The 27,546-nt window shown below is 37.8% G+C and overlaps 1 protein-coding gene across 7 annotated transcripts in view; it reads left to right on the top strand.

Moving 5' to 3' along the window:
• GRIA3 (glutamate ionotropic receptor AMPA type subunit 3) overlaps positions 1–27,546 on the top strand; it is a 483,327-nt gene that overhangs the window by 293,998 nt on the left and 161,783 nt on the right. For all 7 annotated transcript variants that reach the window (XM_019657922.1, XM_019657921.1, XM_019657923.1 and 4 more), the window contains one exon: positions 14,572–14,733. In XM_019657922.1, the coding sequence (XP_019513467.1) occupies positions 14,572–14,733 (162 nt within the window). The remainder of the gene's footprint in view (positions 1–14,571; positions 14,734–27,546) is intronic.

The raw sequence follows: 27,546 nt of genomic DNA, 5'->3' as shown, positions 1-27,546 counted from the left end.
TTCTTCCCCATCCCTCCCACCCTCTCTTTCTCTCCTGTCTGAAATTAACAAGGAAAGATCACTTCCTACCCAATATTCTAACAAGATAAATTGAAAGAATTCTGTTTTTCCCCAGGCCCCCATAACATATCCTCTAAAACACTACTTCTCAAACTATTTATAAAGAAGAACCAGTTTTCCCCCAAATCTTCACAGACCAATAAAACTACAAGAAAAATAAATTACCAAAAAACATGAAACAAACCAAACAAGATATATAAAAAAAATATTAACTCATTTTTTAGTATTAGATTCAACAGCCATATATTGCCCTGTCAAATTGCTATAAAGGCTTATAAATTCAATTACTTTCCTTATTTCATCTCAGACTGGTAACAAAAATCAGACCAGCAGCAGTCCACACACACTTTGGGTAATATCACTCTAAAGGTCTTCATAGTAGGTTATGTTTTCTCTGTACCGCTTGTATGTCCAGTACCTTATCCACTTCCCTGCAAGGAGGTGTCTTTAAGAATCTTATAATCATATTTGACAGACCAAACTTGTATAGTTTATGATAATTAGCATGGTGATAGAACAGATGCTGGGACAGGGAATGAAGAGAAGGCAAAGTGTAGGGAGCCAAAACTCTGCATAGCATAGCCAGAGAAGGCCTTCAGAAAAGGTGACTTTCAAACAATTATCTGAATGGTGAGTAATATACAGTTATATGAAGAATCAGGGAAAGCGCATGCAAAGATTAGGAAACAGCATGTGACAAAATCCTGAGGTAGAAAAGATCTGAACACCTTCTCTGAACCGTCAGAAAGCAATTAGGGCTAGAGCAGAGTGAGTGACAAAATTTTGATTACATAAGCCTTTAGTTGGGCTGGTTAAGGTATTTTAGCTTTTTTCAACAACAAAAGAAAAACATTAACAAAATTTCAAGTAAGGAAGGAACATAATCTGATTTTTGCTTTCAAAAAATCAGTGTGAAATGGATGAAACTTCTGATATTTAAATTACACCTCAATATAGCTGTTAATAAAATAGAGATGAGAGGTTATTTTTCTTACTAATAACACTTGCATCTACCTGTAGTTACCTATGGTTATTACCTATGGTTATACATATAACTCCCACTGGACTAAAGTGCTGTGAGGCCAGGGACCAAGTTTGAAATGGCTCACCATTATACCAACAGATAGTATTTAGGAGGTTTCAGAGTATATTTGTTGACTGGATTAGAGAACAAAACAGTGAGTGAACAATACAAGCAACCTGTAATCAAATGCTAATTTATAAGGTGCAGTCTTCAACCCTACATACTACATCTTCCCAGGAGGATGGAGCTGCTTCTCAAAAAAGACTCATGTCTCTCATTAGCAACTTGATAACTTGAGTTACCACAATTAATATTTATTTCCCTATAAAAGCATCACCAAGATGAACAATTCAAATGGCACTAAAGGCAGAGCCAGGCTTCATCCAAATTGTGAGACAGATACTTGTTCTTGTCAGCCTTCCGACACTCATTCTACTGTTTTTTGTTTAGTTTTGTTTTGTTTTTTTAAAGATTTTTATTGGGGAATTGAGGGGATGGGAACAGTGCTGGGGAATTGGGGGAAGGGTAACAGACAAGTTGCTGTCGTTTTGTTCTTCAGTCTAGTTGTGGAGGACGTTGTTTCACTGGCCCAAGTTGGCATCATCATTGCGCTCTTCCCGGGCGAGGCAGATCAGTCGCCGACTTCTGGACGGCTGCTCACTGTGGCTGCTGGCCACTCACGCTGGCTGCTGGCTACACACGGTAGCCCATGGCAACCCACTGCCACAGGGGCTGCAGCCTACGCCGTTGCCGGCGACTCATGGCAGCCCAGCTCCAGGTTGAGCTGTTGTTCAGCATCTTAGCTGTAGAGGGCAGTGTCACTGGCCTTCATATGTGGGATCCAAACCGGGTCCCTCTGGAATCCCAAGCGAGTTCTTAACCATCGCGCCACTCGGCCGGCCCTCATTCTACTGTTTTTATCTTCCCTGTAGGTAAGCCATATTTTGCATTTCTCACCCATAATCTACTACCAACTCAATGAAAGTCACCCAACTTATCTTGTCTGTTTTCCTCTCTGAACAAAATGTACCCTAAGTATAGTATTATATGAAAAAAAGTCTCCACACATCATGAAAATAAGTGATCAAAAAGTAAGTATTGGATATATTTATTTCCAACTCTCAATTATTTACACTGCTAGAAGAAAACTGAATTTCAGTGTATATATATATATATATATATATATATATATATCAAGGGAGACAGAATAATACTAAAGTCATCTGAATCTTTGGAAGACTGGGCTGTGTGACTATTCTCAAATCAGGGACAATATGTGTTTGAATGTCAGCTGTGTAACCAATTTCTGTAAAAAAGATGGCCTTGGAGAATTAATCACAGGTAGTTTACAAGGATCTGTATGAACTTCTTAGGCACAAAGGTTATGGTCGGTTTTATATGGTTGCATTCAGATGTGGGTAATAGTGCACTAGATCAAACAAACAGATGTGATGTGATTGAGAATTGATATACTTGGTGAAGTATAGCGGAACTAACAAATCCAAATGAGTAGTTTCTCTCTCAAAGGAATAACTTCTAGAGATTATATTCATGTATCTAACAAGTATTACCATTGTTACACAGAGGCAAATAATCAAGTGTACTTAGAACATAGAAAGTGAGAAAAAAGATTTTCAAATCACCCTACCTGGGAGTAGTAAGACTGCCTCCAATCTTTCTTTGTCTTCTCCCATCTCTTTTAATCTCTCCCTCCACACACAGTTTACTGAACCAAGTAAAGGAAAATATACCACCATGGCAGTTAGCCAAAAAAACCAACATATCAATCAAAAGGAATTGGTGAAATGTAAATAGCACTGGAATTTGATAAGTCTAGTCTAAGCACAAAAAAATCATTGAGTACCTGATCATCACTTCTAATTGTTAATATCCCAATGAAAAAATAAAATTGGCTTAACAGACATTCCACAAGTACAGCAGGGGATTTGGAACCTTGGAGTCATTTAGCAATAATGTTGTGGTGTATGCACACCTACTTATTACACAGAAAGCATTGGAAGGCATGCAATAATAAAGAAGGACAAAAGCACATAAGAAGTCAACAATGTGCAAGAGCCTGTGTAATAATTAGGGCATAAAAAGGGGGCACAAATTGGCCTCCTTACTAACTGGTAGACATTACAGTGATAAATTTGATATCCATGATTTTAGTCATTATTGTACTAAATGAATTGATTCTGGAAAAATGAAATTTCAATAGACACAGCCAGAGCTGTAAGTGATGAATTAGGGGCTTTTCCTAGACAAAGGAACCAAGGTTAAAAGGGCATAATGTGGCTACAACATGAGTTCTGTTGAAGGAAGTGGTATGGATGAGGTCAGGGGAGCAAAAGATAACACATAATGGAAATCCTTGAAAGCCAAGTCAAGATTTTTGGCTGTTAATATGTCTGTAGAAAGTAAGGAATCCTTGCAATGATTTAAGGAAAGGGGTATTATGCACTAACTTGTATTTTAGGAAGTTAAATTTATTATGTGAAGAATAAACTGGAGAGATCAATAACTGGAATTCAGAGCACCAACTAGGAAGCTAGGACAATAGTCTAGGCCAGTGGTTCTCAAACCCACTAGTGCTTCAGAGTCACCTGATGAGTTTATGAAAATACAGGTACTTGGGCCCCACACCCAGTGACACTGTAGACCTAAAGTGCCATTAATTGAAAGGATACAAGAAGTGGAAGATATTTTGAGGGAATATAATAAGTTTGCTTTGGGACACATTCTTTTAAAGATGCACATGAAATATGAAAGTCACTTTAGTTGGAAGGTAGTTAGACAATGGGTTCTAGAGTATAAAAGAGGTTCTAATTGGAGTCTTATTGATGTCTCATCCAAAGTGAATTCAAAGGAAACCAAGAATTTATTTGTTTTACAGACTATAAAGCTTCAAAATGTAACAAATTCATTGGCTGAGATACTATGTATGATTAATTGTATCTTTTTTAAAAATTGGATTCCATAGCCCAGTTATATGATAATTTTCATGACTACCTACCCCACATTCACTCAAAATTAAATATGGAAAAAAGGCAAAAAATAAATTATAATATCTTTGTTAGATAAGAGATGCCAGAAGAAACTGATTTTCAAGCAAAAAAATGAACTGCTATGATATAGCAAAGGGATAGCGCAGTTGCTATAAAGCAGCAACCTGCTTAAATAAAATGAGCCACCTTTCCCCACAAAAATATCAAAGAAATTTAATGGAACATGTTTTATCTTTGGGAAAAATACATTTAATGTACATTAATATAATTTTTAATAGCAGATGAATCTCAGGATGGAAATAGAATTCATAATACAGAAATTTCATTTTGCAGTCAGACATGTTAAAATGCAAATATTAAATAAAAGGATATGGGTTTACTGTCCTTTTCTGAGCAGTTGGCATTGGAAGAAGTGCATGATTCAGGTACTTATACCCTGAAAAATAAGTCAGAACTAACCAAAAAGACTTAAATAACTTTAAAACAATTTTCAATTTAGTTTGAGTCAAAGACATAAGTTAAAAGTAAAAACTTATAAACTCACTTATCACACATTTAAACAAGTAATCAGACATACTTTTCTAAATATGAGGATTTTCTGATAATAACAATCTTAAAAATCCATCTCAATTCACATGCATTGCTGTCTGATCACTGCACTACTTCTCACAGTAGCATGGAGGGATAGAGTGTAAGGACGAGGCTTGGCCTGTGGACAAGAAAGAAGCCAAAGTGGGAGTAGCTAGAGTATGCGTGAAAGGAGAAGTCCTCGTGAGAGTGGACAGAGCCAATAGGGTGAGTTAACTATGTCCTACCCATGGGTGTTTCTGTTAGAGAGGAGTGAAGATGGAACTTTCTGGAAAAGGTCACGAGATAAAAATTAACCAGTAAGAGACAGCTTCAGGGGTGGAGTGTAAGATAGCAGGCTATGGAGAATAATTTGACAGCTGGCAGGAAGACAGGTAAAGTGCATGCCTTCCTCTATTACTCCCTATGCCTGCAATCCCATCTCTTTTGGGTTTGGGTGTTGAAAACTTGACTGCTTCATTAGATTTTTTTGCAGAAGTTTATGGTTATTGGGAACTCTAAATTCCCCACATAGAAGTTTATGTGTGGTTATCTCCAAGTGCTGATAATCATGGGAAGGAAGGAAATGGGGTAATAGGAGGCAAGAAAATTCTCTCTTTAGCCAGAAGCTGTCTCCTAAATTATCTGTGTTTACATTTTGCTCCAACTCTTTCCCTTTTCCACTTTTACCTAATGGCTTTGGGTGACAAAATCTGTGTGGGCAATTTTACAAAGGCTTTGGAGAGGCCAGTTCTAAAAACAATATAAAAAAAAGAAAAAAAAGAAAAAAAATGGAACGGTAATTCCCCCTTGTAGATCACAATGTGAGAAAGAATCATGGCTAGGAGTTGGAAAACTCTAACCATTTAGGTAGATGTGATCATATAACTTTCATTTCTACACTCCTTAACCTCTTCTGGTCTGTTAGAGATTGGTGCCGAATGGCTGACCTTGTTATAATAATTTTTTATAAGGGTTAAGGAGGACAGGGGATAAAGATTTCCAAAAAATGAGGACTTTGGGAGGCAAATTTCAAGTAAAGATCAATAAAAGGAAAAAGAGAAAAGCAGACTAGGAACTACCACCTTCTAATATCTCCCATCCTACCACTCTCCCTCCTTGTTCCTTTCTCTGTTACTTACTGGATCTAAGGTGGTCAGATCTATTCAGCTCATGTTGTAACTGAGATTTTAGAAAATCTGTCCTCCATTTTCCATACTCAAGGACTGTGATGAAAAACTCAAAAAAGAAAATCCAGCAAGAGATTATTAGCAAGAATAATGATTTAAAATTAAAAAAATATAAGAGATTCTGTTCAAGATGGTATAGTAGGTAAACACTGTGTTTGTCTCTGCCAATGACCACATGAAAATTACAACTAAACTACAGAAAAATCATCATTTAGAATCACCTGAAGTCTAGCTGAACAGAAGTTTTATAACAAAGGATATACTGACCAGGGGCTTGCTTCAAAACATACCAGAGCACCACCTAGCTGCATGCATGGAATATACACTCAAAGGACAGACTGAGCAAGCACTAGAGCCCTGCTAAAGCAAATCCTGCTCTGTGGGGTCAGCCCCTGCACACACCACCTTTATTATATTCATGAGCAGTACTCATAATCAATTAGCCTGACAGCCAATCTCTCTATTAATATGCAAACAGCAACCAAGAGTCAACAACAGGAGGGCACACACAACACACACAAGGGACACACCTGGATCACCTGGCTCAGATGACCAAGGAGACTGTGCCACTAAATCCCACAGGATACTTACTACAAAAGGCCACTCTAGTAAGACTGGAAGATATAGTGGCCCTGCCTAATACATAGAAACAATCACAGGGTGACAGCCAAAATGGGGAGGCAAAGAAACATATCCAAAATGAAAGAACAGATCATAGCTCCAGAAAAAGAACTAAACAAAATTGAGACAAAGAGTTCAAAACATTGGTTATAAGGATGCTCAATCTCAGTGAGAACTTCAACAAAGCGATAGGAAACATAAAAATGGAGATAGAAAACATGAAAAAGAACCAGTCAAAAATAAAGAATACAATAACTGAAATGAAGAATACATAGAAGCAATCAACAGTAGATTAGATGAAGCAGAGGACTGAATCAGCGATTTGGAAGATAAGGTTGCAGAAAACATCCAATCAGAACAGCAAAAAGAAAAAGGAATCCAAAAAATGACAATTTAAGGGGCCTCTGGGACAACATCAAGCATGCTAACATTTGCATCATAGGAGTACCACAAGGAGAAGAGAGAGCGCAAGGAATTGAAAACCTATTTAAAAAAATAATGACAGAAAACTTCCCTAACCTGGCTAAGGAAATAGACATACAAGCCCAGAAAGTGCAGATAGTCCCAAATAAGATAAATTCAAAAAGGCCCACACCAAGACACATCATAATTAAGAGGCCAAATGCTTAAGACAAAGAGAGAATCTTAAAAGCAGCAAGAGAAAAGCACTTAGTTGCCTATAAGGGAGCTCTCATAAGACTGTCAGCTGATTTCTGAACAGAAATTTTGCTGGCCAGAAGGGATTGGCAGGAAATATTCAAAGTGATAAAGAGCAAGGACCTTCAACCAAGATTACTCTACCCAGCAAGGCTATCATTTAAAATTGAAGGCAACATAAAAAGCTTCCCAGATAAGAAAAAGCTAGAGTTTATCACCACCAAGCGAGTATTATAAGAAATATTAAAGGGACTTCTTTAAGAAGAGGAAGGACAAAAAGACCAAAAATATGAAAAATAAAATATTAAGAACCACATATCTATCAACAATTACTTGCAATGTAAATGGATTAAATGCTGCAGTCAAAAGATATCTGTAGCTGAATGGATAAGAAAATACGACCCTTACATATGCTACATATAAGAGACTCAATTCAGATTGAAAGGCACACACAAACTGAAAGTATAGGGATGGAAAAATATATTTCATGATAATGGAAATATAAAAATAATTTTTAAAAACCTGGAGTAGCAATACTTATACCAGACGAAATAGACTTTAAAACAAAGGCTATAACAAGAGATAAATAAGGACACAGTAATTCCACTCCTGGGTATTCTTTCTGAAGAAACCCAGAAACTAATGTGATAAGACATGTGCATCCATATTTTCATTGCAGCATTATTTACAATAGCCAAGATATGGAAGCAATCAAAGTGTCCATAAATAGATAAATGGATGAAATGATACATAAATAGAATGGGATACTACTCAGCCATAAAAAAAAATGAAACCTTACCATTTGCAACAACATGAGTGGACCTAGAGGGCATTATGCAAAGTGAAATAAGTCATCAAAGAAAGACAAATACCATATGGATGCACTTTTATGTGGTATCTAAAGAACAAAATAAACAGAAACAAACAATAAAAAATAGACTCATAGATGCAGAGAACAAATTCATGGTTACCAGATGGAAGGGAAGTTGGAGGGCTGGATGAAAAAGGTGATGGGATTAAGTACAAATCGGTAGTCACAAAATAGTCACGGCGATGTAAAGTACAGCATAGAGAATACAGTCAGTAATATGGTAATGACTATGTATAGTGCCAGGTGGGTACTAGATTAATTAGAGGATCACTTCATAAATTATATAAATGTCTGATCACTATGTTGTATACCTGAAACTAATATAATATTGTATGCCAACTGTAATTGAAAAACAAATAATAATTATTATATTTTTAATTGGGGAACTGGGGGGATGGGAACAGTGCTGGGGAATTGGTGGAAGGGGAACAGACAAGTTGCTGTCGTTTTGTTCTTCAGTGTGGTTGTGGAGGACGTTGCTTCACTGGCCCAATTTGGCACCATCATTGCACTCTTCCCGGGTGAGGCACATCAGTCGCAGGCTTCTGGACGGCCGCTCACTGCGGCTGCTGGCCGCTCACGCTGGCTGCTGGCTACACACGGTAGCCCATGGCAACCAACTGCAGCAGGGGCTGCAGCCCACGCCGTTGCCGGCTACTCATGGCAGCCCAGCTCCAGGTTGAGCTGTTATTCAGCATCTTAGCTGTAGAGGGCAGTGTCACTGGCCCTCATATGTGGGATCCGAACCGGGGCCCTCTGGCGTCCCAAGCCAGGTCTTAACCATCGCGCCACTCGGCTGGCCCCAAATAATTATTTTAAAAGGAAAATTAAATAAGAGGAGAAAGAGCTAGAACCTCTATTCTAATACAACCCTGCCTACCACTTGTCCCTTTTCCAAAATAAAATGCTCATATCATCAATTACCTTTTGAAGGTTTGGTGGTCAGCTCTGCTGAATTTGTGTCTTTACTGAGGCTTTGGAGAGAGTCAGGCATCAATTTTCAAAGTATCATGGACTATGCTTTTCCACAACTACAATAGAATGCAGCAATACGTGAAAGAAAACAGAATGTTTTAAAACAATAGAACAGAGGTGGAAGGGAGACTAAGAGCCAGGAAATTTCTGCTCCACAGCCAAAAACTGTCTCTTAACTTCTTTCTACCATTGCTCTTCACCCTTTTATTTGTTTAACTATTATATCTGTTTAGTGGTCTTTTTTAATTTTATTTTTATTTATTTTTTAAATTAGTTTCAGGTGTACACAACAACAAATTGATTAGACATTTATACCCATTTCTTTTTGTTAGTCTTTTTACCGAAGGTTTAGAAATATTTGGCATTTATATCCAAATTTGATGTTGGTGTGTTGCCAATTAAAAGAGAAATCTAGCCATTTTACTTTTTGTATTAAAATTTATTGGGGTGATAATTGTTAGTAAAGTTACATAGATTTCAGGTGCACAATTCTATAATACATTATATATATATATATATCACATTGTGTGTTCACCACCCAGAGTCAGTTCTCTTTCCATCACCATATATTTGATCCCCTTTACCCTCATCTACCATCCCCCTCCCTTTTTACTCTCTGATAAACACTAAACTATTGTTTGTCTCTATAAGTTTTGTTTCTTCATTTGTTTTTCTTGTTCTTTTGTTGTTTTCACTTTTATATACCACTCTGTGGTGAAAAAGGAGCCCCCATACACTGCTGGTAGAAATGCAGACTGGTGCAGCTGCTATGGAATGCAGTGTGGAGATTTCTAAAAAAATTAAAAATAGATTTACTATATGACCCAGAAATCCCTCTCTTGGGTATCTACCCAAAAAATCTGAAAAAAATTATCCATAAAGATATATGTACTCCGATGTTCATTGCAGCTTTACTGTGGCCAAGACATGGAAACAGCCAAAGTGTCCTTTGATAGATGATTGGATAAAGAAGTTGTGAGATATATATATATATATATATATATATATATATATCACATATACACAATGGAATGCTAATATGCCATAAGAAAAAATGAAATAGTGCCATTTGCAACAACATCAATGGATCTTGAGATTATAATGCTAAGCGAAATAAGTCAGACAGAAAAAGTCGAGAACCATATGATTTCACTGATATGTGGTATATAAAACTGAAAACAGCAATTTCAATTTTTACAATCTTGGAGATTATCAATGGCCACTTGCACTGTGGAATTTAGTAATATGTAATACAAAAAGAGAATTGTTTTCTGAAAAGGCATTAGAAATTAAAAAATGATCACAAGTCAACCAACTCCTGCCTGTTAGCCAGAACAGCTTTTCTGTTCTCTACTATTCAACTCTTTTCTCTCTTCTGCTTCTACATCCTTGATATGTCTTGGTCAGCTCTGCTGCATTGTTTTTTCATAAGCTTCGAGCAGAATCCATCCTTGATTATATTAACTTCGAGGACTATGGATTGCTGCATCTGAATGGTGAGCACCAGGGTGACATTCAAGCCACAGAATCTGATTAGGTTACAATAAGTAAAATGTATACAAGTGGGCCAGTAGAAGTAGCACCAGAAGCTAGCCAACTCTTGCCCTTTATCAACAAGATCTCTCCTTTCATCTCCCTATATAACTGTTACATCTTTTCTTTTTCTACTACTCTTCTGTTCTTTCCATTTTTTTTTCATCAGGCTGTGTTAGTGCTTTCTGCTCTTATGGACAGATAAGCCTTCAGAGCAATCAGTAGGAGCTAGTGTTGTGTACTAGTAGGTCTTGCCTACCAGAATCGTTTGAGGTGACCTTACCCTGGCTTGATTTGTGCTCCTGTGAATGCATTTCATCACATGAAGACAGCCAGGCTGATTCCAGTATGAGGTGTGCCAGAACTCATTCCCAGGTATATTTGTCATAAAACATGGGTTGACTGAGAAACTTCTAGGTCCTCAGTTGTTTGATGTGTGGTAGAGAGATGAATGCAGAGTATGCCTACGAAAATATTTCCAAATTATAGTATGTTTATTGGAGAGTAGAAATGTGTGGGGCCTAAGTGGTAGAGTGAAGCCTCCTGGGAATAAATTGAGATGATTGGTGAGGTAAATTTGTGTTGTACCCCTCCTTTTATTATCCCTGCCAAGAAAAGGGCAGTGAGGGAAAATCTTTCTAGAAAAGAGTGGTATGGTGCATAACAAGAGTGAAATGCTGGCACTTATGCCTTAAGGCAGAAGTGAGACTTCTGGGATATTTTCTCTCTCCCTCCCTTTTGTTAATCCTCTGTTGCTATTTTAACATGCTCTGAGTATTAGGTAAACAGGATTGTGATGCTTATTGAAGTGTGAAAGGCACAAGAGATACTGCTTCCTAGTGCATGCTGTCGGGGCAGAAGCATTCTCAACCCCTTTCTTTCATGGAAGGGAACTCCACTTTTCCAGCCCAGGCTTTTAAGACATGGGAGAGCACCAGAAAGCCTAATATTTACCCCCATCAGCAGGCAGGTGGGCAGCTGGTCACTGTTCTTATGTAATACTGTTGTTAATTGACAAATACAGTTTGGCACAGTAAATTAGTTAAAGCCATTTGTTAAAGTTTTTCCCTTGACTCTTTATTTGTATATATGTTTAGAGGGTGAAAGTAGGGAGTTGTGTAATAGTTAAGCTTAAGCCCCCACTGGAGCCTCTGCTAGATTTTATACACAAGCAAGCCTCTATGCTGATTACAGTTCAGGGGGAGAAAATGGGATAAAACAGTGAGTCTTAGTTTTTCTCATGAAGGAGGCCTTTGGAAGAAAACTCATGCTAACAAGTTAATGTTAATTTTAAAAATACTTTGTGATTATCTGAAAGGCGGAATGATTCTGAGCAATGCAAATTATTTGGCTTTTATCCAGTCTCCATTGACTCATATCCCATTTATAAAAGGAAGAGGAAGGGGGATGTGAATAACTGAAAAAGCTGTTTCACTAAAATGTTTTCTAAGACTACTTTCTTGTCCATGTTAAAGAAATGTAAAAAAATTTTTAAAGTGAGGGTAAGGTTGGTGACTAAAGAAGCACACAAGAGGGTTGCTTCTCGATATTGGTTACATTCATGTGTTCAGTTTGTGAACATTTATCAGGTTATACACTAAAATATAGGTACATTTTTCTATATGATTATTACATTTCAATGAAAACATAATGCAAAAAAGAAAACTAATAGAGATTTGAGTAATACAAGTATATGCATTCACGAAAATTCATTGAGTGGTACATTAAAGACAGGTGTGAAGTAATATCTCATTGTGGTTTTCATTTGCATTTCCTACAATGAGTCATCACCTCACATCTTTCATAATGGCTATTATCAATAAATAAACAAAAAACAAGTGTTGGCAAGGATGTGGAGAAAAGGGAACCCTCGTGCACTGTTGGTGGGATTGCAAATTGGTGCAGCCACTGAAAAACATTATGGATGTTTCTCAAAAAATTAAAAATAGAACTACCATATGACCCAGCAATTCTACCTCTGGGTATTTATCTGAAAAAAATCCAAAACACAAATTTGAAAAGATATATGCAGCCTTATGTTCATTGCAGCAGTATTTACAATAGCCTAGTTATGGAAGCAACCAAAGTGTCCATCAATAGGTGAATAAAGAAGAGGTGGTACATAATACAATGGAATATTACTCAGCCATAAAAAAGAATGAAATCTTGTCATCTGCAATAACATGGATGGGCCTAGAGGGTATTATGCTAAGTAAAATAAGTCAAACAGGGAAAGATAAATACCATATTGTTGCATTTATATGTGGAATCTAAAAAAACAAAATAAAAAAACAAACAAAACAGAAACAAACTTATGTACAGAGAACACATTAATGGTTGCTAGATGAGAAGAGGGTTGAGGGAATTGGTGAAAAAAAGCGAAAGAGATTAAGAAGTACAAATTGCCAGTTATAAAAATAATCATGGGAATGTAAAGTACAGCATAGGGAATATAATCAATAATGTTGTAACTGTACAGTGCCAAGTGGGTACTAGACTAATTGGAGGGGTCACTTTGTAAATTATATAAATGTCTAACCATTATTCTGCACACCTGAAACTAACAGAAAATAATATTGTCAACTGTAATTGAAAAATTAAAAATAAATAGTTACAGGGATGTAAAGTAGAACATAGGGAATATAGTCAATAATATTGTAATAACTATATATGGTGTCAGGTGGTACTAGACTTATCTGGGTGATCACTTAGTAAATTATATAAATGTCTAATCACTATGTTGTACATCTGAAAATAATATAATATTGTATGTCAACTATAGCTGAAAATAAAGAAAACAAAAAACGCACGTTTTGTTTAATGTGAATTTTACCTGAAGAAAAAGGAAGGAAAAAAAGGAAGGAAGGAAGGAAGGAAGGAAGGAAGGAAGGAATGAGGGAAAGGGGGGAAATAACTGCAAACAAATATTGAACTCTAGTTAATGACCTGCATGCCAAATTATTTTTCTGTAAAATAAACTAATGTCTGCAACTTTGAAATGCATCCAAAAAATGAAAGGGATTGGTGGATGGATAGAAAAATACTAACTGTAAAATATGAGTGGTAATTATATGGATGTTCACTGTACAATTCTTTCAACTTTTCTGTATATTTGAAATATTTATAGTAAAATATTGGGGAGGGAAATCTAAAGAAGGGAGGAAGAATTCTCCCAATTTTTTTATGAATATAAATGTTGGCTTCAGCCTATTGAGGATCAAACTATATCAGAAGCATCTATCAAGAGACAGGTATGTAGCAAAAATAGCACGATTCCTGGGAGAGGTTTCCTAGAAGATAGCAATCCCCAGTGGAACTGGTGGTGCCAAGGTGAAGACGGTTTGGTGTGAACCTAAAGAGATTCCATCAGGAGGCTTAAGTGGCAGAGATACCAGACCATAACCAGAGCAAGAGAAGAAGAAAACTACAGATGCTATGAAATGGATTTCAAAACTCCTTTATAGACACATGTGAGACATATCCTGGGGTTTGTACCATCATATACAACCAAGCTATCCATTTTGCTCTTTGGAATTTTCGTAAGTCAAAAATGTGAAAGTATTCATCATGAGAATCTGAAGCAATCTGCTGTATTTGGCATAATAAGCTGAAGAAATGTTTTTTAAAAAGAGTCAAACTTTTTACACATTTTCTAGTTACATGAAGCATTGCATTATTGAAGAAACACTAAAAATACAGGTAAATGAAACAAATCAAAACATTTGTTTGAAGTTGGCATCTATGTTTGTCCTTGATGCAGCATAGGTGCAGGCCCTAAAATGGAAGTAAGCATATTTTCTCCTTCAAGCCTGTAGTTTCAGAGACATCGTGGCCTAAGAAGTAGTCCATATCCAGGGTTTTTGTTTGTTTTTTGTTGCTGTTGTTGTTGTTTTAATTGAGATATAATTGACATGTAGTATTGTGTCCAGGTTTTTGTTTTTAATTGTTTAAGAGTGATCCTAGGGAAGGAGTTTTTGTTTCCTCCTTAGCAGTCTAATCAACATATATGGTGATTAAGAACTCACAACTTCCCATAATCATGATTTTCTTTCAATCTCTTTCTAGGGTTTTACCGATATTTTGCTAGAAAGAGTCATGCATGGGGGAGCCAACATTACAGGATTCCAGATTGTCAACAACGAAAATCCTATGGTTCAGCAGTTCATACAGCGCTGGGTGAGGCTGGATGAAAGGGAATTCCCTGAAGCCAAGAACGCACCACTAAAGGTAATGTTCCATGGCATGTAGAAACCTTGGGCCAGCTTTTCAAAGCATCTCAGTATGGTCTTTATATATTTACAGCCTTCCTGTGATCAAGTGGTCCCTCAAAAGTGTTTCAAGGATGCTAAAACACAACTGCAGGTGATGCTACTGAATTTGAAAACTAAGCTCCCAAATAAAAAAAGCTATTGAGAAGGTCTTTTAAAACCCAGTATTGGGTAATTTTAACTTAATATTTTAATGAATTCCATCTGTAATATGCTCATAATATCTTACAGTATTACAAGAACCTTAGCTGAAGAAAAGGTGGGATCAGTGGGAATAGCTAAAGAAGACTGATAGTCTGAAACAGGAAATTAGATTTTACATTATTTATGTGATGGCTTTATGTTAATAAGTTTCATGAATTTCAGTACACCCAAGTGAATTAGGCTCTAATACAAAGTGCGAGTTGCCTATACATATATTAAACAAAAATGTTTTTTCTGTGTGCAAAAGTATCTTTAAAAATAATTAGATTACCTAAGTTGCTCATTTTCATGAAATCAAGACTGGAATATTAAAAGTAGAAGTCAGGCTTAAAGTGCACATTTTTCATATGTGTTCTCTTATTGCTAAAAATTTTATTATTTAAAAATCAGGAATTAAAACAGATAAATTAGGGGAAAGTTATTTATGTTGTACAAAAGATCCTTCAAATGTATTTTTTAAGTAACGATTCCCTCAGTACATTAATTCAAGTATGAAAGTAAATTTAAATTATTTCTTCTTAATATAATGAAAGTATGTATGTACCATAGCTGTGGGACTCTTATGATCAAGACAAGAGGTCAAAGTAGAGTCAAGACCCTCCCTTAAAAAAGGAAATGGTGGGGGAAATATTTCTTCTCTCATGGTTTCAAGATACCCTTACTCACATCGTCCCTGGAAAGAACAGAATAAGGGAGAACAGAAGATCCAGTCAAGATGGCAGAGTAGGTAAATACTGAGCTTACCCCAGGTCATGACCACATCAAAATTACAACTAAACTACAGAACAACCATTATTGAGAATCACCTGAAGTCTAGTAGAACCAGTCTTACAACTAAGGACATACAGAAAAAGCCACCTCAAGACTGGTAGGAGGGGTAAAAACACAGAACAGTCTGGTCCCACACCCATGTGTGACCATTGAAAATTGAGAGGGATATTTCAGCTTTGGAGGTCCCTCATCCCAGAGGAGTGAGGGGTCCCAGCATCACACCAGGCTCTCCAGCCCACGTCCAGGGCTGAGGAGAGAAGTCCCCATAACTTCTGACTGTGAAAACCAGCAGAGATTGTGGCTGAGTAAGACTATTATAGAATGTCTGCAGTTCCAGGTGCTCCACTTAATGGGCCCCCACACAGCCTTACTCACTGATGGACTCACTCTGAGCTCCAGAGCTGGGCCAGCAGCTGGAGAGCCACCAAGAACATATGAGGAGGAATTGAATTGTCTGGCTGTGGGTGAGGGTATAAGGGGTATTTTTCTCCTGATAAATGAGATGGTAGAAGCCATTGTTTCTTTGCTGAGCCTTCCCCTCTCCTGGCATGCAGATGCAGGTGCCCACTATATCTAAGTCTCCATCAACCTGGCTAACACCATTCATTTACTCTGATTCCCTGAGACCCCACCCCATTCAACTTTTGGGCCCACACAATCTGCTTCCAGTGGCTTTTCTGAATGAATGACCTACCTTGTCTTATAATGCAGACTTTCCTAACATCTCTCAAAAGTTCACAAAACCTAAACAAGTAGCACCTGGCTTCAAAGTGTCCCATACCACTGGCTGAACAGCTCTAAGCCAGGCACTAGCAAAAGCTGGCCTTTGCTCATAGCTTGGCCTCTCGAGGAACCTCCAAGCCAGAGGGGGCAGTGGTCAACTGCAGATTGCTTTGTGGCTCATTGCAGGTGGCCCCAAGCAGGGCACAGGCTTCAGCAGAACTTGGGCTGCTGTAGGGACTCTCGCAGGAGGCCCAAAGGCTGGCATGCCCAGTGGCCAGCTTAGGAACAGCCAGAGAATCACCCAGCCACCTCGAGGGATGATGCACCCAAATGGGCACACTGGGCAGGAACTGGAGCACTGCTAAAGTGAATCATGCTCTTTAGGGTCAGCTCATGCATCTCCACTGCAGTCATGGCCAGTCTTCACAACAATTCAGCCTGATTATCAATCTCTCCCATTGATGTGCAAACAGCAACCAAGGTTCAACTACAATAGGAAGGCACACACAAAACCTACAAAATGGACACAGCTGGAATACCCAGCTCAGGTGACAAGGGAAACTGCCCCACTAAGCCCTACAGCACACCTACTACATAAGACCACACTACTAAGACCGGAAGACATAGCAGCCCTACCTAATGCATAGAAACAAACACAGGGAGGCAACCCAAAATGGGGAGACAAAGAAAAATGTTTCAAATAAAAGAACAGAACAAAGCTTGAAAAAAATAATTAAACAAAATGGAGACAAGCAATATACCAGATGCAGAGTTCAAAACATGGGTTATAAGGATACTCAATGATCTCAGGGAAAACATCAACAAAGAGATAGAAAACATGAAAATGAACCAGTCAGAAATATCAGAAATGATGAATACATTAGGGGGAATCAAAAGTAGATTAAATGAAGCAGATGACTGAGTTGGTGATTTCGATGATAAGGTAGAAGAAAACATCCGACCAAAAATAATAAATAGAATGCAAAAAAATGAGGACAGTTTAAGGGGCCTCTGAGACAACATAAAGTGTACCAATATTCACATCATAGGGGTACCAGAAGGAGAAGAGAGATAGCAAACAATTGAAAACCTATTTGAAGACATAATGATAGAAGTTTCCTAACCTGGTGCAGGAAAAAGATATACAAGCCCAGGAAGCACAGAGGGTCCCAAACAAGATGAACCCAAAGAGGTTCCACACCAAGACCCACCAAAATTAAAATGTCAAAAGTTAAAGAGAAAGAGAGTACCTTAAAAGCAGCAAGAGAAAAGTGGTTAGTTGCCTATAAGGAAGCACCCATAAGACCGTCAGTTGATTTCTCAACAGAAACTTTGCAGGCAAGAAGAGATTAACATGAAATATTCAAAGTGATGAAAAACAAGGACCTACAACCAAGGTTACACAGCAAAGCTATAATTTAGAATAGAACAGATAAATACCTTCCAAGACAATAAAAGGCAAAAGAAGTTCACCAATACCAAACCAGAATTACAAGGAACTTTAAAAGCAAAATAAATTAAAAATATAAATAATAAACTGGAAATAACTACATCTCTATCAACAGCTATTTTCAAGACAACTGGTCCAAGATGGCAGATTAGGTAAACGCTATGCCTACTGTATTCCAGGATCACACCAAAATTACAAATAAACTATAAAACAATCAACCTCAAAAATCATCTGAACACTAGTGGAGCAGAACCTCTATAAGTAAGGATATATATAAGAAGCCAAATCGAGACTGGTCGGAGGGGCTGAGATGTGAAATGGGCTGACCCCAAACCCACAGATAATAGTTGAACACCAGGGGGGCACCTCAGTGGCAGGGGTTTTCCCTGGAGAGGGAGGGGTCCCAGCCCCATGCCAGGCTCCCCAGCCCTAAAGTCCTGTGCTGGGAAGAGGAGGACCCACAGCATCTGGCAGTGAAAATCAGAAAGGAAAATCTGCCCTATCTAGTGGAAACCCAGATGTAGTCTTGTAGAGCCAGCACACAGACTCAATCACTTGTGGGCACTCACCTGGTCACTGGTGGAGGGGTGGCAGCTAAAGAAGCCTAAGGATGAGTGAGGAAACACTGAGTATTATGGCTTCTAGGTGGGAACTGGAGGGACAGGAGCCACTGTTATCCTTGAGTGGAGCCTGACACATGTGTGGCCTACAGGAAGGCAGCATCTATTCAGTGTTAAGCCTTCCCCCAAAAGGCCAAGTCTGGGACCATATTGGTCAGTGGAATCCATGCATGTGCACCACCTTGGTGACACCCGGTGTCCCTGCCCCCCACACAGCTGGTGCTAAAACCCTCGGGAAGCTCTTGACTGCTGGGCTGCTGGCCCCAACTTACAGGCTGCAGAAGTCTCTTTGCAGTGGGTAGACAGCCTGTGGTGGCCCAGGAAACATTTGCTAGTGGGCAGTAACCCAAGTCCTGTGCCACAGCATCTCTAGGGCATCCCTCAGGAACCTATGGGCCTGAGGTGGGTGGAGGCTGGCTGTGGTGTTTTCAGGATGTTTTTGCAGGGTGGTGGTGGGCCTAGAACCAGTGTGGGAGCCAGGACTGCACTGGTTTCATAGAAACCATCGAGCACAATCCTGAGCTCTCTGGAATCCCACCCCACCTACCTAGAGTTGCATTGGCAGGGTCGCTCTTGGCACCTACGTGGCCAGCCCCCACAAGCAGAGGCCTTTTACAGAAGTAGTTGGTCCACAAAGACCTGGAGAGATTTTCGTGGTGGACACGGACCCAAAACCTGTGCCACAGCCACTCTTAAGCAACTCTTGGTAATTTGCAAGCCTGAGGCAAATGGTGGCTCTCTGTGGTGCTCTATGGGCATTGTGCAAAGTGATCACAAGCCAGGTGTTCCCCTAAGGTGAGCAGTGACTGGCTGCAGTGTTCTTCAGACAGTGTACAAAGGGTTCACAGGCTGAACACTGACATAAGAAGTGAATCTGCATTAACTTTGTAAAAACCACTGGCCACATCTTGTAACTTCCTGGGACTCCACACTGCCCAGCTACTATTGTATTGCCAAAGGCACTCTCAACACCAGGTCAACTGGCCCAGACTGTGCACCTAAGGAGTCTCTTTCTATGACTGGGTCTTACAGGCAGCTGGAGGGTAGCAGTAGGCCTAAGGGACCCTGGGTTTTTTCCTAAGCTGCCTCAGCACACTTTTGGTGGTAGCCACCCTTGGTTCACAGTGAAGCCACCCCACCATGACTCCAGGTCCACCATAGGCAGCAGCCAACCACATATAGCTTTGTGCTTCCTACCAGGTAACTACAAGCCAGTAACAGGCAAGGTTGAAATTTCCCTGCATGGGAGATCCTCCCAAGAGACATGAGAAACAACACACCCAGGGGTCAGCTTCAGACCACATCAGAGCACTACCTGGTTAGCCCCACAAGTGGCATCTCAACAGGCACCAGAGCCTGTGGGAGTGAAGTCTCCTCTGAGGGGCTGGTCCCCACAGATCAGCTCATATACTGTGGGTATAGCTAGTCCTCTCAGTCAGTAAGCCTGGGGGGTCAATCCCACACACTGACACATCAGAAACAATCAAGGCTCACTACAAAAGGAAAACACACACAATACAAGGGACACCTCTGGAACACACGCACAGGAGATTAGGGAGACTGCACAATTTGACTACACAGAACAAATACTACATAAGGCCGCTCAGCAGAGACTGAGAGACATAGGAGATCTACCTAATACATAGAAGCAAACACAGAGTGGCTGCCAGGATGAGGAAACAAAAACAAACAAAAACATGTCCTGAATAAAAGAACAGGAGAAACCTCCAGAAATAGAACTAAATTAAATGAAGGCGAACAACCTACCAGAGGCACAATTTAAAACACTGATTATAAAACTGCTTAAGGAAACTACTGAGGATTTCAACAGATAGAAAACATAGAGAAGGACATACAAATCATAAAAAAAGATCCAGTCAGAAGTGAAGAATACATTAGAAGAAGTCAACAGCAGATGATATGAAGCAGAGGATCAAATCAGCAATTTAAAAGACAAAATAGCACAATATACTCAATTGGAACAACAAAAAGAAAAAAAGGAAAAAACAATGAAGATAGTTTAAGAGACCTGTGGTTGAACATCAAGGATAACAACATTGGCATTATAGGAATACCAGAAGGAGAAGAGAGGAATCAAGAATCTTTTTGAAGAAATAATGACTGAAAACTTTCCTAACCTAGTGAAGAAAAAAGACATGCAAAGCCAGGAAGCACAGAGTCCCAAACAAGAGGAACCCAAACACACCCACACCAAGACACATCATAATTAAAATAGCAAACGTTAAAGAAAAATAGAGAATCCTAAAAGCAGCAAGAGAAAGACAACTAGTTACTCACAAAGGAGCTCCCATAAGACTATAAGCTGATTTCTCAACAGAAACGTTGCAGGCCAGAAGGGAGTGGCAGGAAATATTCAAAGTGATGAAAAACAAGGGCCTACAACCAAGACTATTCTACCCTGCAAGGCTATCATTTAAAATTGAAGGAGATGAATAGCTTCCCAGACAAGAAAAAGCTAAAGAAATTCATTACCACCAAGCCAGTATTATAAGAAATGTTAAAAGTACTTCTTTAAGCAGAAGAGAGGAGAAAACAAAGGAACAAACAAACAAAGATCAAAAAAGGTGAATAATAAAATGGCAATAACTATGTCCTTATCAATAATCACTTTAAATGCAAAAGGATTAAATGGCCCAATAATAGCACATATGGTACTTGAGTGGATAAGAAAACAAAACCCATGTACATGTTACCTACAAGAAACCCACCCCAGGAATGCAGATTGGTGCAGCTGCTATAGAAGGCAGTGTGGAGAGTTCTCAAAAAATTAAAAATAGAATTACCATATGACCCAGCAATCCCTCTCTTGGGTGTCTACTCAAAAAATCTGAAAACATTTACCCGTAAAGATATATGTGTTCTAATGTTCATTGCAGCTTTATTTACGGTGGCCAAGACATGGAAACAACCAAAGTGTCCTTCGATAGATGATTGGATAAAGAAGTTGTGGTATGTATACACAATGCAATACTATTCTGCCATAAGAAAAGATGAAATAGTGCCATTTGCAACAACATAGATGGATCTTGAGATTATAATGCTAACTGAAATAAGTCAGACAGAAAAAGTAGAAAATGATATGATTTCGCTGATATGTGGTATATAAAACTGAAAACTCAAAAGAAGGAAAACAAATGAAGAAACAAAACTCATAGACACAGACAATAGTTTAGTGGTTACCAGATGGTAAGGGCACAGAAGGGTGGTAGATGAGGGTAAAGGGGATTAAATATATAGTGATGGAAAGAGAACTGACTCTGGGTGGTGAACACACAATGTGATATACAGATGATGTATTACAGAATTGTAAACCTGAAATCTATGTAAATTTGCTAACAACTGTTACCCCAATAAAATTTAATTAAAAAAAAAAACGAGAGAGAGAGAGAGAGACCCACCTCCGATCGAAAGGCACACACAGAATGAAAGTAAAGGTATAGAAAAATTATTTCACACACATAAAAATGAGAAAAAAGCTGGGATAGCAATACTTATATTGGATAAAATAGACTTTAAAATGAAGACTATATTAAGAGACTCAGAAGGACATTATATAATGATAAAGGGATCAACCCAACAAGAGCAAATAACCCTAGTAAACATCTATGCACCCAACATAGAGTACCTAATGCATAAAACAAATATTGACTGATATGAAGGCAGGGATCAACAGTAACACAATCATAGTAGGAGACTTTAACATCCCAATGACACCAATGGAAACATGTTCCAGACAGAAAATCGACATGGAAACAGTGGCCTTAAGTGACACACTAGATCAGATGAAATTAATTGATATTGATACTTTTAGTGCATTTCACCCAAAAACAGCAGAATATACTTTTTCTTGAAGTGGACATGGAATATTTTCCAAGATAGACCACATATTAGGCAACCAAACAAGTCTCAATAAATTTGGGAAGATTGAAATCCTATCAAGCATCTTCTCCGACCACAGTGGTATGAAACTAGAAATCAATTCCAAAAAATAAAAACTGAAAAACATGCAAATGCATGGAGACTAACTAACTTGCTACTAAATAATGAATGGGTCAACAATGAGATCAAGAAGAAATCAAAAGATAACTTGAGACAAATGAAAATGAAAACACACCACTCCAAAATATATAGGACATAGCAAAAGCAGTTCTAAGAGGGAAATTCATAGCACTGCAGGCCGAAATAGAAAGAAAAAAAATCTCAAATCAACAGTCTATTTTTACACCTAAAGAATTAGAAAAAGAACAGCAAACAAAGCCAAAGTGAGGAAGGATATAATAAAGTTTAGAGTGGAAATAAACAAAACAGAGACTAAAAACAAAGAAAAAATAAAACAATACAAAAGATTAATGAAACTAAGAGCTGGTTTTTTGAGAGAAACAAAATTGGCAAACCTTTATTCAGACCCATCAAAAAAAATAGAGAGAGGACCCAAATAAATAAAATCAGAAAGAGGAGAATTGACAGAGTTCACCACAGAAATAAAATATTTTAAGAAAATACTACAAGCAACTGTATGCCAAAAATTGAACAATCTGGAAGACATGGAGAAATTCCTAGAAGCATGCAATCTTCCAAGGCTAAATCAAGAAAAAAACAGAGGGCCAGCCGAGTGGCTCAGTTGGTTAAGTGTTAGCTTAAGAGTGCGAGCTCTGAGAAACAGGACCGCTGGTTCCATTCCCACATGGGCCAGTGATGCTGTGCCCGAGCTGAACTGCCACTGAGCTGCCAACAGGTGGCAGGATGGCTCAGCTGGTGAGAGCACATGCTCCTAACAAGACTGCCTGTTCGATGGTGGACTATGCCTGCCCGCAAATAAGATTGTAACACAGCAGCTTGAGCTTAGAGGCCACGAGCTGCTAGCTGACAGCCAGATGGCGACTGGCACCCTCCACAACTAAGATTGAAGAACAACAAATTGGCTGGTCCCCCTTCCCAATTCCCCAACACTGTTTCCCTTTTGCCAATTTAAATTTGTCAATTTAAAAAAAAGAAAAAAAAAGAAACAGAAAATCTGAACTACCCAATTACTACTAATGAAATTAAATCAGTAATCAACGAGCTCTCAATGAACAAAAGTCCTGGAACAGATGGCTTCACAGGTTTGTTTTACCAAACATTCAAAAAAGAATTAACACTTATTATCCTGGAGGATAGAAGGCCCCCAAGCTCATTTTACAAGGGCACCATTACCCTGATCCAAAAGCCAAAGACACTGCAAAAAACAAACAAACAAAAAACAAAAACAAAAACACCTGTATGCCAATGTCTCTAATGAACATCAATGCAAAAATCCTCAACAAAATATTAGCAAAGTAAATTCAGCAATACATTAAAAAGAACATACACCATGATCAAGTGGGATTCATTCAAGGTTAGTTTAATATCTGTAAATCAATTAATGTGATACATCACATAAACAAAATGGAAAATAAAAATTATATGATCATATAACTCGATGGAGAAAAAAACATTTCACAAAATCCAGCATTCATTTATGATAAAAACTTTCAGCAAAGTTGGAATAGAGGGAACACATATCAACATAATAAAGTCCATATATGACAAACCCACAGTTAATATCATACTCAATGGGAAACACTTAAAGCATTCTTCTTAAGATCAGGATCAAGACAAGGATGCCCACCTTCATCATTTTTACTCAACATATTATTGGAAATTCTATCCACAGCAATCAGACAAGAAGAAATAAAAGACATCCAATTTGGAAAGCAGGAAGTAAAATTGTCATTATTTGCAGATGACATGATCTTATAGAGAGAGAATCTCAAAGATTCCACCAAATGACTGTTAGAACTGATAAATGAATTTAGGACAGTAGCAGGATACAAAATTAATATTCAGAAATTGGTTGCCTTTTATACACCAATCATGAACTATCAGAAAGAGAAATTAAGAAAACAATCTCATTTACAATTGCATCACACAAAAAATAAAATACTTAGGAATAAATTTAATCAAGGAAGTAATAGACCTGTAGTCAGAAAATTATAAGACAATGAAAAGAGAAATTAAAAAGGTACAAATAAATGGAAACATATACCATGCTCATGGATAAGAAGAATGAATATAGTTAAAATATCCATACTGCCCAAAGCAATGTACAGATTCAACACAATTCTTATCAAAATACCAGTGACATTTTTCACAGAAGTATAACAAATAATCCTAAAATGTATATGGAATCATAAAAGTCCATGCATAGATACAGCAATCCTGATAAATAAGAACAAAGCTGGAGGAATCATGCTACCTGATATTAAATTATATGCCAAGGCTATAGAAATCAAAACAGCATGGTATTACCATAAAAACAGACACATAGATCAATGAAACAGTGTAGAGAGCCCAGAAATAAATCCAAGTGTGTATGGCCATTTAATCTATGACAAAGGAAGCAAGAATTTACATTGGTGTAAAGAAAGTCTGTTCAATAAATGGTGCTGGAAAAACTGGACAGATATATGCAAAAAAATGAAACTGGACTACCTTCTTATGCAATATACAAGAGTTAACTCAAAATAAATTAAAGACTTAAATGTAAGACCCCAAACCATAAAACTTCTAGAAGAAAATATAGGAAGTAAAGGATCAGACATTTCCCTTCATAATATTTTTACTGATATATCACATCTGGCAAGAAAAACACAAGAAAATAAAGAAATAGGACTACACCAAAGTAAAAATTTTTTTCACAGCAAAGGAAACCATCAACTAAACAAAATTAATCCTATTGAATGGCAGAAGATATTTGCCAATGATACATCTGATAAGGAGTTAATATCCAAAATTTATTACAACAAACTCATACAACTCAACACCCCCAAAAAACCAATCCCATTAAAAAATGAACAGAAGACGTGAACAGACATTTCTCCAACGAGGTCTTCTAGATAGCCAATAGACATATGAAAATATGATCAACATAATTAATCATTAGAAAAATGCAAATAAAAACCACAATGAGATACCACCTCACTCCTGTCAGAATGGCTATCATCAATTAACAAACAAACAAGTGCTGGGGAGGATGTGGAGAAAAGGGAACCTTCGTGCACTCTTGGTGGAATTGCAAATTGTTGCAGTCACTATGAAATACAGTATGGTGGTTCCTCAAAAAATTAAAAATAGAACTACCTTATAACCCAACAATTCCACTCTGGGTATTTATCCAAAGGAATCCAAGACACTAATTAGGAAAAATATATGCACCCCTATGTTTACTGCAACACTATTTACAATAGCCAAGACTTGGAAACAACCGAAATGCCCATCAATAGATGATTGGATAAAGAAATTCTGGTGCATTTATACATTGGCGTATTACTCTGCCATAAAAAAAGAACGAAATCTTACCATTTGCAACAACATGGATGGACGTAAAGGACATTATACTGAGTGGAATAAGTCAGACAGAGAAAGACAAATACCATATGATCTCACTTATATGTGGAATCTAAAGAATAGATAAATGAGCAAACAAAACAAAAATAGGCTGATATAGAGAAGAAACTGATGGTTGATAGGTGGGAGAGGGTTGGGGGATGGGTGATAAGGGTAAGAGATTAGAAAGTACAAATTGGTAGTCACAAAATAGTCACGGGGATGTGAAATATAATTTAAAATGGGAAATATAATTTTAAATGTTATAAAGACTATATATATAGGGTGTCAGATAGATATTGGACTTATCAGTGGAATCACTTTATAGACTATATAAATGCCTAACTACTGTGCTGTACACCTGTAACTAATATAAAATACTACTGAAGGTCAACTATAAGGTCAATGATACTATAATTGCTGTGTACGATGCCAGAGTGGTAGTAGACTTGGTGGGGTTATCACTTTGTGAGGGGTGTAAATGTCTAATCATTATACTGTTTTTTTTACACCTGAAGCTAATAATAAAATTAAATTTGTATAAAAGTTACAGTGGATGAATGGATAAGAAAACAAGAGCCTTACATATGCTGCCTACTTGAGACTCACTTCAGATATAAAGACACACACAGACTGAAACTAAAGAGATGGGGAAAAAATATTTCATGAAAATTGAAACAAAGAAACAAAATAGCTGAGTAGCAATACTTATACTAGACAAAATATACTTTATAACAAAGGTCTATATAATAAAAGACAAAGAAGGCCCCAGTAATCCCACTTCAGGGTATTTATCCGAGAAAACACAGGATGCTACTTTGAGGGGACATGTACATCTATATGTTCATCGCAGCTTTGTTTACAATGGCCAAGGTGTGAAGGCAGCCTGCATGTCCATCACTGGATAAGTAGATAAAGAGTATGTCATACATATATACAACAGAATATTACTCAACCAGGGAAGGAAACGGGTTCTTGCCATTTGTGGTGGTATAAATGGAAATGGAGGGCATTGTGCTAAGTGGAGTCTGTCAGAGAAAGACAGATGGAATGTGATTTTGCTTATGTGTGGAATCTAAAGAACAAAATAAACAAACTCATAGAAACAAAACATTTTGATGGATGTTAGACGGAGGGTCTTGGGGGGTGGGTAAAAACAGGAAAGTATTAAGAAGTACAAATTGGTTGTTACAAAGTAGTTATGGGGGTGTAAGTTATAGCATAAGGAATATTGTGAATAATATTGTAATAACTATGTATCATGTTAGATGGGTACTAGATTTATCAGGGAGATAAATGGAAGGGTGTTGGGGGCTGGGTGAAAAAGGTGAAGGTATTAAGTACAAATTTGTAGTTACAAAATAGTCATAGGGATGTAAAGTAAAGCATAGGGAACATAGTCAATAATATGGTAACAACTATGTATAGCACCAGGTGGGTACTAGACTAGTTAGGGGGACCACATCTTAAATTATAAAAATGTCTAACCAGGGCCGGCCGAGTGGCGCGATGGTTAAGAACTCGCTTGGGATGCCAGAGGGCCCCGGTTCGGATCCCACATATGAGGGCCAGTGACACT

This window comes from Hipposideros armiger, unplaced genomic scaffold (genome assembly GCF_001890085.2).
Source record: "Hipposideros armiger isolate ML-2016 unplaced genomic scaffold, ASM189008v1 scaffold_281, whole genome shotgun sequence".
NCBI lineage: Eukaryota > Metazoa > Chordata > Mammalia > Chiroptera > Hipposideridae > Hipposideros > Hipposideros armiger.
Note: the sequence above shows the minus strand (reverse complement) of the source record. Positions and strands in the feature narration are given on the sequence as shown.